Here is a 15,585-nt window from a genome sequence, read left to right as displayed (position 1 = left end):
GACAAGCCGAGTGGGTTATTTTATCCCTACTTTGCAACTGCAGGGAACAACGTGTGACAATGGTCTGCATCTCGTGTTCTGCAGTATTGTACGAATGTACATAGTCGACATAAAGAGAAGAGAATCAGTAAGCAAGAGATCTACATCGGTACCTCTGCTCATGTTCATGCTTTGCCTTTCTTCTGCTCTTTCATAGCTGCGATTCGCTGTATTCGAGTAACATGATCAGCTCAGCCCTCTGCGTGTTTCTATGATTGAGGCATCAGATAGCCAATACTCACAGCTGCCCTCTCGGCTCTACGCCTAGCCATTTCCTTCTCTTTCTCCTCTTTACTCAATCCAGCTAGACTCTGCGTCTGCGCAGCGACTTTCTGTGGACTGGAAGAGGATTTGTCATTCGTATCGGGTATCTCACCCCAATCGTCCGTTGTAGAGGTAGTAGACAATGCAGGCGATTTGACGGAATTAGACGAAGGTATCAACGGTGAGGCGGAGGGTTTCGTAGTTGAGGCAAAAGCGGCTACGGGGGATGGTTTAGGTGAATTCGATGAGACTGTTTTCTGAATTGGTTTGGGGTTACCGTTACCGTTGGAAGAAGATGGTTTGGGGGCAGAGGGAGAGACGTAATATGATTGAGGTGGGGGGACTACTATCTCTGGGATGGGGGCTGATTCGAATGCCGCTGGGATATATGCAGGTCAGCTCTCACGATATCGCGGCGGTCACAAATTAACCTCAATGGGTGAGAGGAGGAAATTTAGTATCTCGATGTACGAGTGAAAGCACTCACACCAATCATCCTCATCCGCGTTAACATCAATCAAATCATCGTTTCCCCATGCATTACCGGCATCAACCTCATCATCCCATTCAGACGCCACCATATCCACCAGACTACTCGGTCCAGGTCCACCTTGCTTCTTATTGGCGTTACCACCAAGTTTCAATCCTGATCCTCCGGCAGGGACCCTCTTACCGTTAGTAGTGCTATTAGTGAATTTGCCAGACGATGGTCCAGGGACAGAAGGGGAGGTCGACCCGAACGCATTGATCGTGGTAGAGTCGGTACTGATCCTAGGTGAGTTCATGGGAGACACACTTGGACTGGCTCCCGAGGGAACATGCAGGGCAGTCGCGGCTGACATGGTAGAGTTCATATCGGGTGTGGAAAGCTGTTTGGACAGGGATGAGATGGCCCATCCTGCTAGGGCACCTGCTGCGCCTGCTGCTGAATTTGCCAGACCAGCTTGGTTGGTCGTTGTTGTTGATGAGGTGGTAGTGACCGGGCCGTAGGATGCATTGGACTTCTCTTCGGATAGGACGGTGTCGGGCTATGGACAAGCATCAGCTATTGGATTGTCTCTGCATAGATCTCCCTTGAACTAACCATATTTTTCACCATGTCTGTTATACGTGCCATGAACATGTTCATAGCTTTGAATGCCTGATCTCGAACCAGCCTACCCAAGCAAGAAGCACTTCAGCTTTAGCTTTCACCGATAGTCTGTTGGCATCAATAAAAGCAGACGTACTTCTCTTTGTCAACGAGCGTAAACGCCATATTAGGCACGACCTTGCCGGCCAGATCCTCCCTGTCGAAACAATCAACAGTTGCCATAAGAGCCATCAATCCAGCTACTCGAGCATGCACGAAGGGATCTTTCAGACTCCTCGCAAAAGCAGGTACCAAGACTTTCTTCTTTGTGTTTGGGCCTAGGATCGGTGCTAGTCTACCCAAAAGGATACAAGTGTTGGTACGTATCGAAGGTTCTGTGTCCATTTGCATCTTCGCCAGCAATCGAAGGAGATCATTGTTCAATATCCTGTCCGAGAGCTACGATATGAGGAAAAGTCAACAAGCTGATGATCAAGCCGAGCAGCCATCAAGATTCAGCTTACCTTGCTGGACAGTGGAAACACAGCTTTCACTGTGGCTTCTCTTATGACCGGTACAGTATCGGCGAAACCAGTGATCTAGATTGATTAATCAGCTAATGTAAGCTGGGCTTGCCTTATGACACAATGTTGGAGCTCGAAGCTTACTAGATTAGGCCAAACCTTCTCCTGTACCATCTTATTATCCATCTTGTCTGCATACTCATTCAACCCGTCTAACAATGCCATCCTCGTCCCCCTATCTGGACTCGTATAAAGCCTAACCACAGGTTCCAATACCAGTTTAGGGTATTCGGAGGGTGGGACGGATTTACCCAACTCCAACACGAGAGGTAACATCGAAGAACTCGGTGCGGTAGGTAAACTAAGAGAATGGAGGAGGGAAGGTAAGATCTTGTTGGTTACGAATGGCGGAGGGAGAGTACCAGAACTGGCGGCATCTTTGATATTTCTCAATAATCCCATTTTATCAGATTCGCTCTTGAGTTCGAAATTGTCTAACCCATCCACTAAGGTTACCAGGGGGTTGGAAGACCAAAATCCGCTCTGGGATGCCTCATCTAGAAATGAGATGGTGGATAATCGAGTTCGAGGATTGGGATTCAGCATTTTCTTCCATATTGGGAATAACGACTTGGGGATGAGGCCAGCCGATGAAGGTGTAGGGGCTGAGGAGAGCGATGGGAGGGGTGATAGGGGGTTATATAGCGTAAAAAGCAGGAGAGCGAGTAAATAGGTATCTGATAATGCTGAATCGGTACTATTGTGACGATGATCTAAATAAGCTTGAGCTATCGGCAAAAACAAACGGACAACTTACTCTCTCAGTACTCCCCATCCACCCTTTCTCACCTCGGGACCTGACCTTTCTCCCACATCACCTGGAGCTACACCACCCAAAGCCCACAGTACTCCTGCTTGATCTTCCCGACCTGTCAGTAGGTCGAATCCACCTAATCTCCACTCTAAGGAGGGTGTCACGAAGATGGTCGAAGGTAAGAGGTAGGCGTGATGTTGAGATAAGGGCGGTGCGTTCAAGAATGCCAGAGCGGTCTGTATAAACATGTCAGCTGAATGCAGACAATCGCACACGCCTTGGTGAACATCTGATTGGGTAAGATCCACTTACAGAAATACTCTTCACACCCCAGCCTATCCACTCCTCCTTTCCTTTCCCCTTCCCAGCCAGAGCACCTCCCGTCTCCCAGTCTCTCAACACACCTTCCAGAGGTCTCACTCGCTCCGTAGCGATGTAAATGTGCGTTTCAGTCTCTACCGAATCGATATATTTGATCCTGCCACGAGTTATATTGTCAGTCACCCATACGGAATGAAAGCAAGGCATAGCTCACACATCGGGATGGCGTATCGTCCTTAGCTTCTTCAAAGCGTTTCTTGCCAGCTGGAATAATGTCTTTCGATCTTTGTTTCCCGGTTGGAAGGGTGGTAAAGTCGAATCGTATATGAATAATGTCAAAGGTGTACCGTCATCCTGTACCAGCAGTTATGTCAGCCTGTTCCTCTATTAGGTGTATAATACATCTGCGTACCCTCTTGACACCTTCTCTGATCTCCCAAATCGAGCTTGAGCTGTCCAGTCCCGGTATACGCTCGCCTATTGAGAATGGGAATGTCACTCCGGTAGATTGGAGTACCGAAGTTGTGATGGATTTGAGGTAGTTCATGTTGCCTCTTTGTCAGACACTTTGGCCCTGCTAAGATGACCAGTGTATCTCTTTCGTTCTTCTTCTTGGACTCGGATACAGCAGACTGTGTCTGAGCGTTATGAAGGATGTGAGCTGAGCACTGATGTTGATGAGGACGATGGCAACGATAGCAATGACATTGATCAATGACAGCACATCCATCAACATCTAGACCACAGCGCGTCAATCCATATATACGGAGATCAGAGGTATTACGTAACTCTCCTCAACCTCGACTCACTCAGGGCAAATTAAATCCCAATCCCAATATTAACTTTTTTTGACTTTTGGGTCATGATATGTCGAACTGACTGACATGCATCTCCAAAATCCACACTTCTTCATCCTGCTCCTCCTCCTTCTTTCTTCTTTGGCTGTATTATCAAACCCATCCCATCATACCCCCTCTACCCGACTCTGGTCAGTCTGAAACCTGACTTGCGGACAGCAAGCTAGTCTTCAGGCCATAGAACCCCTGTCCCTACCTCTTCAAACACAATCCTCTTCTTCATTTCGTTCGAGCCAAAGAGCACTGTTCGGTGAGTATATATCTGGTGAGAATCGCGGCGAAGGGTCATGCTGACTCCCAGATATGCAGACATGCTCGTTCTCCCGGGATCCTCCGCTATCACCGCCTCCCGAAGGAATGTCCTTCTCAAGGCTTTCCAAGCTCATATCCCAGCTATCACATCCGTTGATGCCGTTCATCTCCACCTGGTCAACCCGACTTCCGACGAATCCGCCGCTCTTCTATCCGACGAGAAATCAAACGAACGGGCTATTCTCAACTCCCTCTTAGCATATGGTGATTATGAACAATTAGAAACTACCAAAGCGTTCCTTGAGAGTGGAATGAAGAGTACAGTAGGAGGAACCACCAATGCTCTCTTCACCCTTCCCAGAGCTGGTACAATCTCCCCATGGTCTTCGAAAGCTACCGATATCGCCAAGATCTGTAGGCTCAAGGAACATGTCGCTCGTCTGGAACGAGGTGCTTTATACATCATCACATCTTCCGAACCAATCTCTCTTCCCGTCATCCACCATGAACTTCACCTAATCCACGATCGAATGACCCAGCTCGTCCACACCTCTCTCCCATCGGCCGCTACCGTCTTCCCACCCGTTCCTCCTCACCCATCACCTCTCGTCACTGTACCCATCATTGGCGCTTCTGATCCCACAGCCGTTCTTGGAGAAGCGAACGCTAGACTGGGTCTCGCTTTATCCGACACCGAAATCCCTTACCTCGTCGAATCTTTCCTCGCTGCTGGTCGAAACCCCACTGATGCCGAATTGTTCATGTTTGCTCAAGTCAACTCTGAACATTGTAGACACAAGATCTTCAACGCCAAGTGGACAATCGATGGGAAAGACAAGGAGAACAGCTTGTTCGGGATGATCAGGAATACGGAAAAGGTTGTCAATTCTGCCGGTACCGTTTCTGCGTACGAGGACAACGCTGCGGTCATGGAGGGATACGAAGCTACTAGATTTGCTGTCAATGGAAAGGAAGATTGGACATATAGCTCAAAGGTGGAGAAGAACCCTATCCTCATCAAGGTCGAGACACATAACCACCCTACGGCTGTTTCTCCTTACCCTGGTGCTGCTACCGGGTCAGGTGGTGAGATCAGAGATGAAGGTGCAACTGGACAAGGATCAAAACCTAAAGCGGGTCTTGCTGGGTACACTACTTCCGATCTTCTGATCCCAGATTTCACCCAACCTTGGGAGTCCGATATTGGTAAACCAGCTCATATCGCGTCAGCGTTGGACATCATGATCGAAGCTCCTCTCGGTGCTGCTGCTTTCAACAACGAGTTCGGTCGACCTGCTCTTGGTGGATACTTTAGAACCTTCCTCTTGGAAACTCCCACTGCCAACGGAGAGAAGGAATGGAGAGGATACCATAAACCAATCATGATTGCTGGTGGTTTAGGGAATGTGCGACTTCAATACGCTAGAAAGGACAAGATCTCACCTGGATCGAAAGTCATCGTCCTCGGTGGTCCTGGTATGCTTATCGGTCTAGGTGGTGGTGCTGCTTCCTCCATGGCCAGTGGTTCAAGCTCAGCAGACCTCGATTTCGCCTCTGTTCAACGAGAAAACCCCGAAATGGAACGACGTTGTCAACAGGTGATTGACGCTTGTATTGCTCGAGGAGATGGCGCTGGCAATCCCATCGAATCTATCCATGACGTCGGTGCTGGTGGTCTGTCCAACGCTCTTCCTGAACTTGTGCACGACTCCGGTCTCGGTGCGGTATTCGAAATTCGAGATGTCCTCGTGGACGATCCCGGTATGTCACCTATGGAGATCTGGTGTAACGAGTCTCAAGAACGATACGTGCTCGCTGTCACTCCCGAAAACCTTCCCGCCTTCGAGGAGATCTGTAAGAGAGAACGATGTCCATTCTCAGTAGTGGGTACAGCCACCGAAGAAGAGAGACTCGTGGTCACCGATCGATTACTCGGTGATAGCCCTATCGATATTCCCATGCCTGTTCTTTTCGGTAAACCACCTCGAATGCACCGAGAAGCAACAACTGTCGACCCTAAGCAGGAAGCTTTCGATTCTTCTTTGTTCACCTACCTCCCAGTGTACCAGGGGGCACCCACCACCTCTCTCCTCGCCGAGACCGTCAACCGGGTTCTTCGATTACCCAGTGTGGGATCAAAATCATTCCTTATCACTATCGGTGATAGGAGTATCACTGGGCTTGTCGCAAGAGACCAGATGGTCGGTCCTTGGCAGGTACCTGTTGCCGACGTTGCGGTCACTCAGTCATCATACGGTTTCGACACTGTCGTCGGAGAAGCTATGGCAATGGGTGAACGAACTCCTCTTGCTCTGCTCAACGCTGGTGCTTCCGCTCGAATGGCTATTGCCGAATCTCTCACCAACTTGGCTGCTTCCTCCATCGAAGATATCTCCAAGATCAAGCTCAGTGCCAACTGGATGTCCGCTGCTTCCCACGAAGGGGAAGGTGCCAAATTGTACGAAGCTGTCCAAGCTGTCGGTATGGACTTGTGCCCTAAACTCGGCGTTGGTGTACCAGTAGGAAAGGATTCCATGTCCATGTCAATGAAATGGGCAGGGGCCAAGGGCGAGAAGAACCAAGTCACTGCTCCTCTATCACTCATCGTTACCGCCTTCGCACCTGTCAACCGGGTCGACCGAACTTGGACACCTCAGATACAAACAGACGCTGGTGATAGTGTCCTTGTCTTCGTGGACCTTGCAAGAGGTAAACAGAGGCTTGGTGGTTCAGCCCTTGCTCAAGTGTTCAAGCAATTGGGTGCTGAAGCTCCGGATGTGGAAGATGCCTCCGATATCCGATCATTCTTCGCTGCTGTTCAAGCTCTCAAAGCTTCTGATACCGTCTTGGCGTATCATGATCGATCTGACGGTGGTCTTTTCACTACTCTTGCTGAGATGGCTTTCGCTGGTCGATCAGGTATCGAAGTTTCCCTCGATGCTATCAGTACCCAAGGTGATGCCATCGCTACGCTTTTCAATGAAGAGCTAGGTGCTGTCATGCAAGTGCGAACTTCCGATATACCCACTTTCACCGATGCATTCGTCAAGGCTGGTTTCCCTACTCGACACATCCATGTAGTCGGTCGAGTGTTAGGTAGACAAGACCAAACGGTTACTCTCATTCACCAATCGGAAGTTATTTACACATCTACTCGAGGATCTCTCCAACAACTTTGGGCTGAGACTTCCTACCGAATGCAAGCTATTCGAGATCAACCTGAAGGTGCTAAGGAAGAATTCGACTCCATCCTCGACAACGACGACGAAGGAATCCAATATTCCGTACCATTCCAATTCCTTCCCGAACCTTCACCCGAAGCTTCTCGACCTAAGGTTGCCATCCTTCGAGAACAAGGTGTGAACGGGCATATCGAGATGGCCTGGTCGTTCCATGCTGCGGGCTTCGAAGCCGTCGACGTCCACATGTCCGACATCATCTCGTCAAAGGTCTCCTTATCGTCTTTCGCAGGATTAGCAGCCTGTGGTGGTTTCTCGTACGGTGATGTGCTGGGAGCGGGTAATGGATGGGCTCAATCTGTCTTACTTAACGAAGTTGCTCGTAAAGAATTCTCAGACTTCTTCGGCAGGAAAGATACATTCGCGCTGGGTGTTTGTAATGGATGTCAATTCTTCTCTCAGTTGAAGGATATTATACCCGGCACGGAGAATTGGCCGGCCTTCAAGGCGAACCGATCAGAAAGGTTCGAAGGAAGGGTATCTACCGTCAAAATTTCCTCGACTTCAAACTCGGTATTCTTCAAAGATATGGAAGGAACTGTCATTCCCGTTGCCATAGCTCATGGGGAGGGACGAGCCTCATTCGATAATGACGATGCGACGTTGGAGGGACTGAACAAAGACGGTTCGATACCTGTACGATACGTCGATAGTCACCTACAAACAGCTACTACCTACCCACGAAACCCCAATGGTTCGCCCGAAGGTATAGCAGCGGTGCAATCGAAGGATGGAAGAGTATTGGCCATCATGCCTCATCCAGAGAGAGTCACCCAGCTCACTTCGAACTCTTGGTTCCCTCGAGAGATGGGTAAAGTTGCTGATGGGAAGGGGCCGTGGTTTAGGTTGTTCCAGAATGCTTATGCCTTTGCGATTGAACAGAGGAAGTAGATAATGGAATACGTCAGGTAGATAGAAGAGTGGGACAACGAAAAGGAGAGGTAAACGATCGTTGAATGTCATGTTTTGTTTTGTTCGTATATACTTTAAATGCATTCCGGATTATCATGTGACCAATCTGAAGTATTTCAAGTGAGGTGTCTCGGGATCACAATGAATGTCGCTGCGATGTAGAAGTGAGCAGGTTACCAAGGTATCCACGTCTCTTACTCAATATAACTAAGGAACTCGACAGGCAAGAGGGCACGAGTAAATCGGTCTTCCGAGTGCTCAGATCGATTGAGGTGCCCTCGAGTATTCGGGATCGAATACGGACGAGCCGAACGTGTCAGCGGTAGGCCAAGCTTGAATCGAGGAACGTTCCATGATTATGTATGACCAATGCGTAGAGTATCAAGCGATTGATGACTTGGCTTATTTCCCTTCACCACTGTTCAGAAGCTAAGGGATATCTCGGGATTAACTCGCATTGCCAAAAAGTCCGAGACTGGATCCATGGGAAACAATTCATGTGAAACCGGAGACCGTTGACCGGCGGAAGGAGAAATTACTGTAGAGAGACACCGCTCTGACACTTCTTCAAAAGCAGGGGCTGATGGGTGAGAACATTCATTCACGTCCCCGATCGATCGGTATTCAAACGAATAGAATTCTTGGCAAAACTCGCATTGCTGCCGTCCGTTTTTCTGCAGGATAAACATCGGGACAGTACGTGACTGGGTGGGCATAGCCTGAAGCATCAACTATGTATCCGAATATCTAAGGTTGCAGGACTCGGACTGCGTCAACTGTTCTGAAGTTTTCGGGTGCCCAACATATTAAGTAGTGAGGATTATGTTGGGGATGAAAAAACACAGAACAGACGGTCAGGGGGAAAACCCACTAACGTCATAATCATGGCTATTTACGTTATTTCCTTTTCCACCCCTGGTGCTCCGACCGAATCCAAAGTCGGGTTCTCCATTTCTCCAAGTCGGTCCCCCGGTTGGATCCTTCCGATCATCGCTCAATGGGGTTAGTCTGGAGGAAGATAAGGGTAGCATTTGGAGCTCCTGTCATCCCTGCGAGCGAACATCATCACCCTTCAAGAGAAGAGCCGTGAGAAGCATACACCAGCATGTGCATGGATTCTGTTCAGCCCAAAAGTGTATTCGAATTTTCGCTCTTGCATGCTGTACCGACTTTTCGGCCCGAGGATGTTCCTCCTTTGCTGTCATAATTGATTCCAAAAGATGTATATAAAGCTTGTGCAATACCCCGATCTTATCCCTTTATTTTCCCCTCACCCAGTCAGTCCTTGTGTATACTTGGTACAGCCAGACATCCCATAGCATAGATATAAATACATCTCTGGCGGACGTCCAACCCATCAACATTTGCACAATGTCAACACCGCTCGAGCAGGTGCAGTCAATCGACCAAGCGATCGATAAGGAGGAGACCAAGCATGTCGAAATCGAGAATGGGGAGAAACCTTTACCTGCTTCGTTGAGGGATTTGAGCGAGAGTGAGATTCTGGCGATCGAGAAGAAGATGGTCAGAAAGATGGATGCTGTGATTTTGTGAGTCTGCTTTGGTCTATAAGATTACAGACGGGTATAGGGGCTGATTGTGATGGATGCTTGTTTAGGCCTATTATGTGAGTTGTTATGTGAATACCACGGAAGCAATGGGCATTTACTGATGGACTTGATATGCAGTATGATTCTTTACGTTCTGAACTGTGAGTTACCCATTCGATCAGTAATTCCAGATCGTTGTACCCAGGAAGAGGCAATCACTTACTAATTGTGTTCTCTCACCCCAGATATCGATAGACAGAACTTGGCCGCAGCTAAATTACAAGGTATCATGGATGATCTGCATATGACTACCCAGCAGTTCGCTACTGCTATCGCTATTTTGTATGGTGAGTATCCCTTTCCTTCGCACCGCTTGACCATTTCTCAACTGCGACAACCCCTGGGCTGACTCGTCCCTTGTACCCCTGTTTAGCCGGATACATCCCTTTCCAAATCCCTTCCAACTACTTGATATCCCTTTTCAGCAGACCAGGTCTCTGTAAGTTGTCACTTCTCGCGAATGTGCAGCGCGCGTGTGTTGACCTCAGCTGATGCAAACGTTGTTCACACTTTGGCAGATATCTGTTGCGCGGTCATCATTTGGGGTACGATCTCTGCTTGTACCGCTGCTGTTCAATCGTATTCTGCCCTCCTGGGTATTCGAGTTCTGTTGGGTGCCTCGGAAGCGGTCTTCTTCCCAGGGTGCTTGTACTATCTTTCTGCTTGGTGAGTCTTCCCTCCTTCCCTCTCTGTGCGAGGCGGACAGGGGAAGGAAAGAGGAGAAGGGCGAACGGCGAACGGAAAGGAGAAGGAGGGGAAAGGAGGGATACCGGACAACGTGCAGAAGGGGCCCGGGACGGAAACGACGAGTGATCGGGCAGTGAGGGGAGACGGGGAGAGAGAGGGAGAGAGAAGGAAGGATATAGTCGGAGGGAAGAATGAGGATCGTGAGGAAGAGAAGCTGACATTTGATGTGCTCGAATAGGTACACAAAGAAAGAGTTGGGTAAACGATATGCCGGCCTTTTTATCGGTCAACAATTGGGTAACGGGTTCGGTGGTCTCATTGCCGCTGGTGTGTTAAAGCTTGACGGTGCACATGGTATCCGAGGATGGAGAGTGAGTAGCCTATCACCTGGATATATTGTTTGCTTTGCTGACGCGTGTCTTCACTTGCTTAGTGGTTGTTCATCATTGAAGGTGTTGCCACCGTCGGCTGCGGAATTATCTTCGCTACTTTCATGGTGTGTATTTATCTTTTCTCAGCGTCTATTCGAGACTGACCGCCTCACCTAGCCCGAATACCCACATAACGCCAAACTGCTTAGCCCCATCGAAAGGGATTACGCCGTGTATAGACTTGAGAAGGAAGCTGGTGCCGCGGAAGCTCATGAGACAGGTTCCAATATCAAAGCCTATGTCTCTGCCCTGGCTGACCCGAAGGTATGTCGAGTCCTTGAGACCATCCATCACTCTGCGTTTGGGGGGCCAAGCTAACAAGAATTTCCTCGTCAGGTCTACACTCTCATCATCTGCATGATCATGTCCCAAGCTATGGGTTCCGTCGGAAACTTCTTCCCTACCATCATCAAGTCGTTGGGTTACAACAACATCATAACTCTTGTGTTGACTGCTCCGCCATACATCTTCGTCTGTTTCTTCTTCTACGGGCTGTCTTGGTACTCAGATGTAAGTGCACACCGCGCTCGATCTTACGATACATGCAGCTGATAACTTTTTTTTGGTTTTTGTTTTTGTTTTTTTCCTCGATTTTTGCAGAAACATGGAAAAATTTACCTTCCCATCGTCATTTGTCTCTCCATCGGTATCATGACCTATATCATCGCCGTCGCGACCCTCAACATAGCCGCAAGATACTTCGCGATCATGTTAACTCCAATTTGTAACGTTGTTCCCCAGTTATTCATTTACAACACCCTCTCTCTCCACGTCGCACGACCCTACCCCAAGCGAGCAGCCGGTCTGGCACTTATCAATGCCATCGGAGGAACCTCGAACGTATGGTCCGCCTATGTGTGGTACGCCCCTCCTCACTTCTACGCCGGATTCGGTATGGTCTTGGCGTGCAACGTTCTCTTCCTGTTTATCATCACTGGGTATAGGTTCTACGTGAGAAGGGAGAATGCCAAATTGGACGCCGGAGGTGAGAAGGCCAGACACGCTATGAGACACGGTATTACGCAGGAACAAGTTGATTTGGGATGGAGATACGTCGGATACTAGGTATAGAATACACTGTATTTGGTTCGTGAAGGGTGCGAAGTGGAGTATATAAATATAGGATGTTTACAATTCGTCTTTAGGTAGTTTCCTGTATCTTCTGTAGGAGGGATTTTACGTTGGTGATTGGAATTGATATGTACATTTGGGATGCACGTTTGTGTTATCATTGACCAAATCCCCTTTTCAATGTCCCGTATAAGTCATTCTTCTATCACCTCTCGACACATCAACCCTCATCTACGGTTATAGAATCTAGAAAACGCCGCTTCCCGTCCGCTCAGCGCAGCTTAACCTGGATGTCGCTCGGTCAGTACCAAAGTGGGGGACCATCTGGCAATCCCGAGTGCTGTAGTTTTTGCTCATCGGAATCACCTGACGGCCAGCGTTCAGAGCGGCTGGTCGACAGATTAAAGCAAAGGTGTGGGGGATGAAGCCTTGTCGAAAGTACAGCTCCAAAATGGACACGATCGTTCGCCAAAGTGCCACCAAGTGAACTATACGCCTGATAATTGATCCCGGATCGTGCGCCCTCCATGTCACTGTCGTACTTCGAATTCTTGCTGTGCAATTCATATCCATCTTGACTTTCTTTCCTTTTCGACTTTTTCAACCTTTCTTATTTAATAGTCTAAACATTCGATAGGGGCATCTCACTCGAGAACGACAAGTGACTCAGGCATAGACAAAGTCACGCAACCGAACTATACATAAAACCCCTCACCATGTCATATCAACCCATCCCTCAAACAGACGATGACCGTCGAGCCTCCTCATCTTCATTCCCACCATCCCACGCTCAACACGAGACAGATCCATCCTATCGACCGCTCCGCCGTTCAGTCCAGGAAGAATTCAACAGACCCCCTCCATCATGGTGGAAGAGGATCCTGCTGGTCTTAGCATTGCTGTTCATGGCTTGGTTCAGTGTCTGGTTAGGTAGGAAGGGTATGGAGGAACAAAAACCTACGATCATATATGCTAGTCGGTGAGTATGTAAGTTGGGTCGTTCATGATTGATAGGAGTGGTGTGCTGACGTGAACATTTCTTATCATTCCCAACCTATCCACCTTGGCCATTTCAATACAATCACCCCTTCTGCCTGATCTACTGCATCCCCCGCCAACCCGCAGATATTCCGACGAACACAAATATCGTCCCGCCGCCTCCCCCGTAATCACAGAATACCTCTCAGGCAACCGTATCCGACTACGTGGAGCCTCCATAGGCGGCGTAGGCATTGCCGAAGAAGATATACCCCTTACTCCCAAACAGATCGAAGCTAGGGACAAGAAACGAAGAGAGGAAGCTAAGAACAAAGCTAGGGAGAAGATGGGTCTTAGGGTCAAGAAGAGGAAAACGCTCAAGGAGAAAAAGGAGGAGGAGATGGTCAAGGTTAGGGAGTTGGAGAGGAAGATCAAAGGCGAAGTTTAGATTATTCGGATCATGACGCACAAGGTCATATAGGTGGGGCTAGACTGTTCCATGAGTTTACGAGCTCGTATGAAAATATGCCTCCATTCTGGATGTTACGCTCGCACGATTGCGACAAGAAAGGAAACAGTGAGACAGCAGTTTTGTGGAGCGATTTCACTAGTACGACAGGGGTTGCTCTGACGTGTTTCACACGTCCACTTCAAGAATTGACCAACCAATCCGTCTTCTTCTTGACGATGGCATCATTGGCCCATTTGATGTGGCCAGGTCACTTTCGATGACGTTCGCAATGGAACAAGGAAGGTGGAATACTTGCGATGGGATGATGATGTCGTCTGACCATTTCCTTTCTTCCTAGTCCCCTCATGAAGCGATAAGTCATCTTTTATCGAAGAGGAATCGTATTGGTACCGTGCATAGCCGAGGGGGACATCTTAAGTGTATAAATACTGGACCAATCAACGGACGATATGTCCTATTCTGACCTTCCTCTCTATACTCACCGAATCCCATTTTTAGGGCTCACCTCTCACAAACTGCCAAGTACACCACATTGCACAAGGTTTGAGCGAGACACGCGATGAGTGACGCTGACGATGATTTCTATAAGGGAGATCCAGATGAGGCTTTCATGGCATTGAACAATTTTCATTACAAGGGCAGTGTCAAGCTCGACATCTCCAATGTCAAACTCACCAGAACTGTTACCCGCAAAGAGGACGTCACCAGCGCGGATTTTGATATTGGGCCTTGTCAAACCGTTCTCCCAGAAGGCACTGCGCCGTCCGCCCATCTCCTGTCGCAGAGGCTGCCTAACACCACAGTCGGAGGTTGGACCAAAAGAAAGATGTGGGGCGAGGAGTACAACGTGTCACGTTATAGACCGAATCCAGGAGCATATGCACGAATTCGACTATCCGAAATCGCATTCAGTGATGCTCTGTCGAAGGAGATCATGTCGAAAGAAGGAAAGCAAGGGGTACATACCGTTCAGGGAACGATGTATGGGCTGTCACATGTAAGTGCAGGTATAGGTAAATTCTCTAGGAGATTCAGCTCTCACTGACGGATATAAAACAGATCTGTTGGAGTCCTGACTTCAAGGATCGTCGAAATAAGATGGAGAAGTGTGTGGCGGATGAGAAGGCGAGAAGACTGGAGGAAAGGGAACAGCAACTTCAAGCCGAACTTGAAAGTCGTGGCGATCTGTATGATCATGTCGAAGCACCGAGTGAGACCACAAATCACAGTCGAGGCGAGACAACGGAAGTCGAGCAGCAAAACTTGACGGATGAGGAGCAAGGTATGAAGGCCGAAGAGCAAAGCCTGAAGCTCGAAGAGCAAAGAAACAACATTGAGAATCAAAGTACTAACGTCGAGAAGCAAAGCGCCGATGTTGAGCAGCAAGGTACCAACGTTGAGGAGCGAAGCACACAGAAGCGGCAATCATACATTGGTGACGACTTACAATCCTGGGAGCAACTGCCACTATGGTACAGTTCTGTCATGTCGGCCACGTGACTATATAACCAGTGGACATTCCCGGCGGTCGGGGATGTTCAATCGTTGCTTTTATAGGTCAGCGGTATCGACGGCTGGTTACGCCGGTACCTTTGTTACATTTTGAACATCCCCGACCGCCGGGAATGTCCACTGATTATATAGGCACGTGGCCGACATGACAGTTTATGGAAGAACTTAGAGAGAAGACTTCGACCAAAAGAAAGGATATGGTATAGCTTCCCACAATCACAATCGTTTGCGCTTCCCTCACTTGCGTGATTATTTTTTGGTCGGCTATGCCGCTGTAAGCAGCCAACGGAACAATCTTCGGCCTATGACGGAAATTCAAGGGAAATTCTGAAGCTGCACATAAAGGGGAATGTGGAGTGACCATCCAAAGGTCGTGTCAGAGTGTTGAGATGTGCTTTGTTTACTCTTCTTGTCAGAAGTCAAAGTAGAAGCTCGCTTTTTGTATGATATCAGACAAACAGCGTCAATCCTGCCGCTATCAGGACGGATCTAACACACCTGGATGGTTGTTTAGCGAGCCGTGTCGTAAA

At 48.7% G+C, this 15,585-nt stretch overlaps 5 protein-coding genes and 1 non-coding gene across 6 annotated transcripts; 5 read left to right on the top strand and 1 right to left on the bottom strand.

Moving 5' to 3' along the window:
• Positions 1-164: 164 nt before the first annotated feature.
• Positions 165-3,581, bottom strand: I302_108101 (uncharacterized protein; the record flags this gene model as incomplete). The annotated part of the gene is made up of 11 exons (XM_019194127.1): positions 165-206; positions 282-682; positions 791-1,331; positions 1,388-1,460; positions 1,533-1,834; positions 1,900-1,974; positions 2,044-2,656; positions 2,717-2,949; positions 3,026-3,191; positions 3,249-3,388; positions 3,447-3,581. 11 exons carry the CDS (start codon positions 3,579-3,581, stop codon positions 165-167), a joined length of 2,721 nt encoding a protein of 906 aa, XP_019044250.1.
• Positions 3,582-4,202: 621 nt separating this feature from the next.
• I302_108100 (phosphoribosylformylglycinamidine synthase) lies at positions 4,203-8,273 on the top strand (the record flags this gene model as incomplete). Its single annotated transcript, XM_019194128.1, has 1 exon — positions 4,203-8,273. One exon carries the CDS (start codon positions 4,203-4,205, stop codon positions 8,271-8,273), a length of 4,071 nt encoding a protein of 1,356 aa, XP_019044251.1.
• A 1,392-nt stretch (positions 8,274-9,665) lies between these two features.
• I302_108099 (uncharacterized protein) lies at positions 9,666-12,087 on the top strand (the record flags this gene model as incomplete). Its single annotated transcript, XM_019194129.1, has 11 exons — positions 9,666-9,844; positions 9,913-9,921; positions 9,983-10,005; positions 10,090-10,191; positions 10,278-10,343; positions 10,423-10,570; positions 10,830-10,962; positions 11,025-11,087; positions 11,140-11,286; positions 11,359-11,532; positions 11,623-12,087. The coding sequence occupies 11 exons, from the start codon at positions 9,666-9,668 to the stop codon at positions 12,085-12,087; spliced, it is 1,509 nt and encodes a 502-aa protein (XP_019044252.1).
• Positions 12,088-12,325: 238 nt separating this feature from the next.
• I302_108098 lies at positions 12,326-12,441 on the top strand. Its single transcript, XR_002022040.2, has one exon. It is a non-coding gene; the product is annotated as a 5S ribosomal RNA (ribosomal RNA).
• Positions 12,442-12,809: 368 nt separating this feature from the next.
• Positions 12,810-13,519, top strand: I302_108097 (uncharacterized protein; the record flags this gene model as incomplete). The annotated part of the gene is made up of 2 exons (XM_019194130.1): positions 12,810-13,072; positions 13,219-13,519. The coding sequence occupies 2 exons, from the start codon at positions 12,810-12,812 to the stop codon at positions 13,517-13,519; spliced, it is 564 nt and encodes a 187-aa protein (XP_019044253.1).
• A 583-nt stretch (positions 13,520-14,102) lies between these two features.
• Positions 14,103-15,043, top strand: I302_108096 (uncharacterized protein; the record flags this gene model as incomplete). The annotated part of the gene is made up of 2 exons (XM_019194131.1): positions 14,103-14,540; positions 14,603-15,043. 2 exons carry the CDS (start codon positions 14,103-14,105, stop codon positions 15,041-15,043), a joined length of 879 nt encoding a protein of 292 aa, XP_019044254.1.
• Positions 15,044-15,585: the final 542 nt, after the last annotated feature.

Source organism: Kwoniella bestiolae, chromosome 7 (genome assembly GCF_000512585.2).
Source record: "Kwoniella bestiolae CBS 10118 chromosome 7, complete sequence".
NCBI lineage: Eukaryota > Fungi > Basidiomycota > Tremellomycetes > Tremellales > Cryptococcaceae > Kwoniella > Kwoniella bestiolae.
Note: the sequence above shows the minus strand (reverse complement) of the source record. Positions and strands in the feature narration are given on the sequence as shown.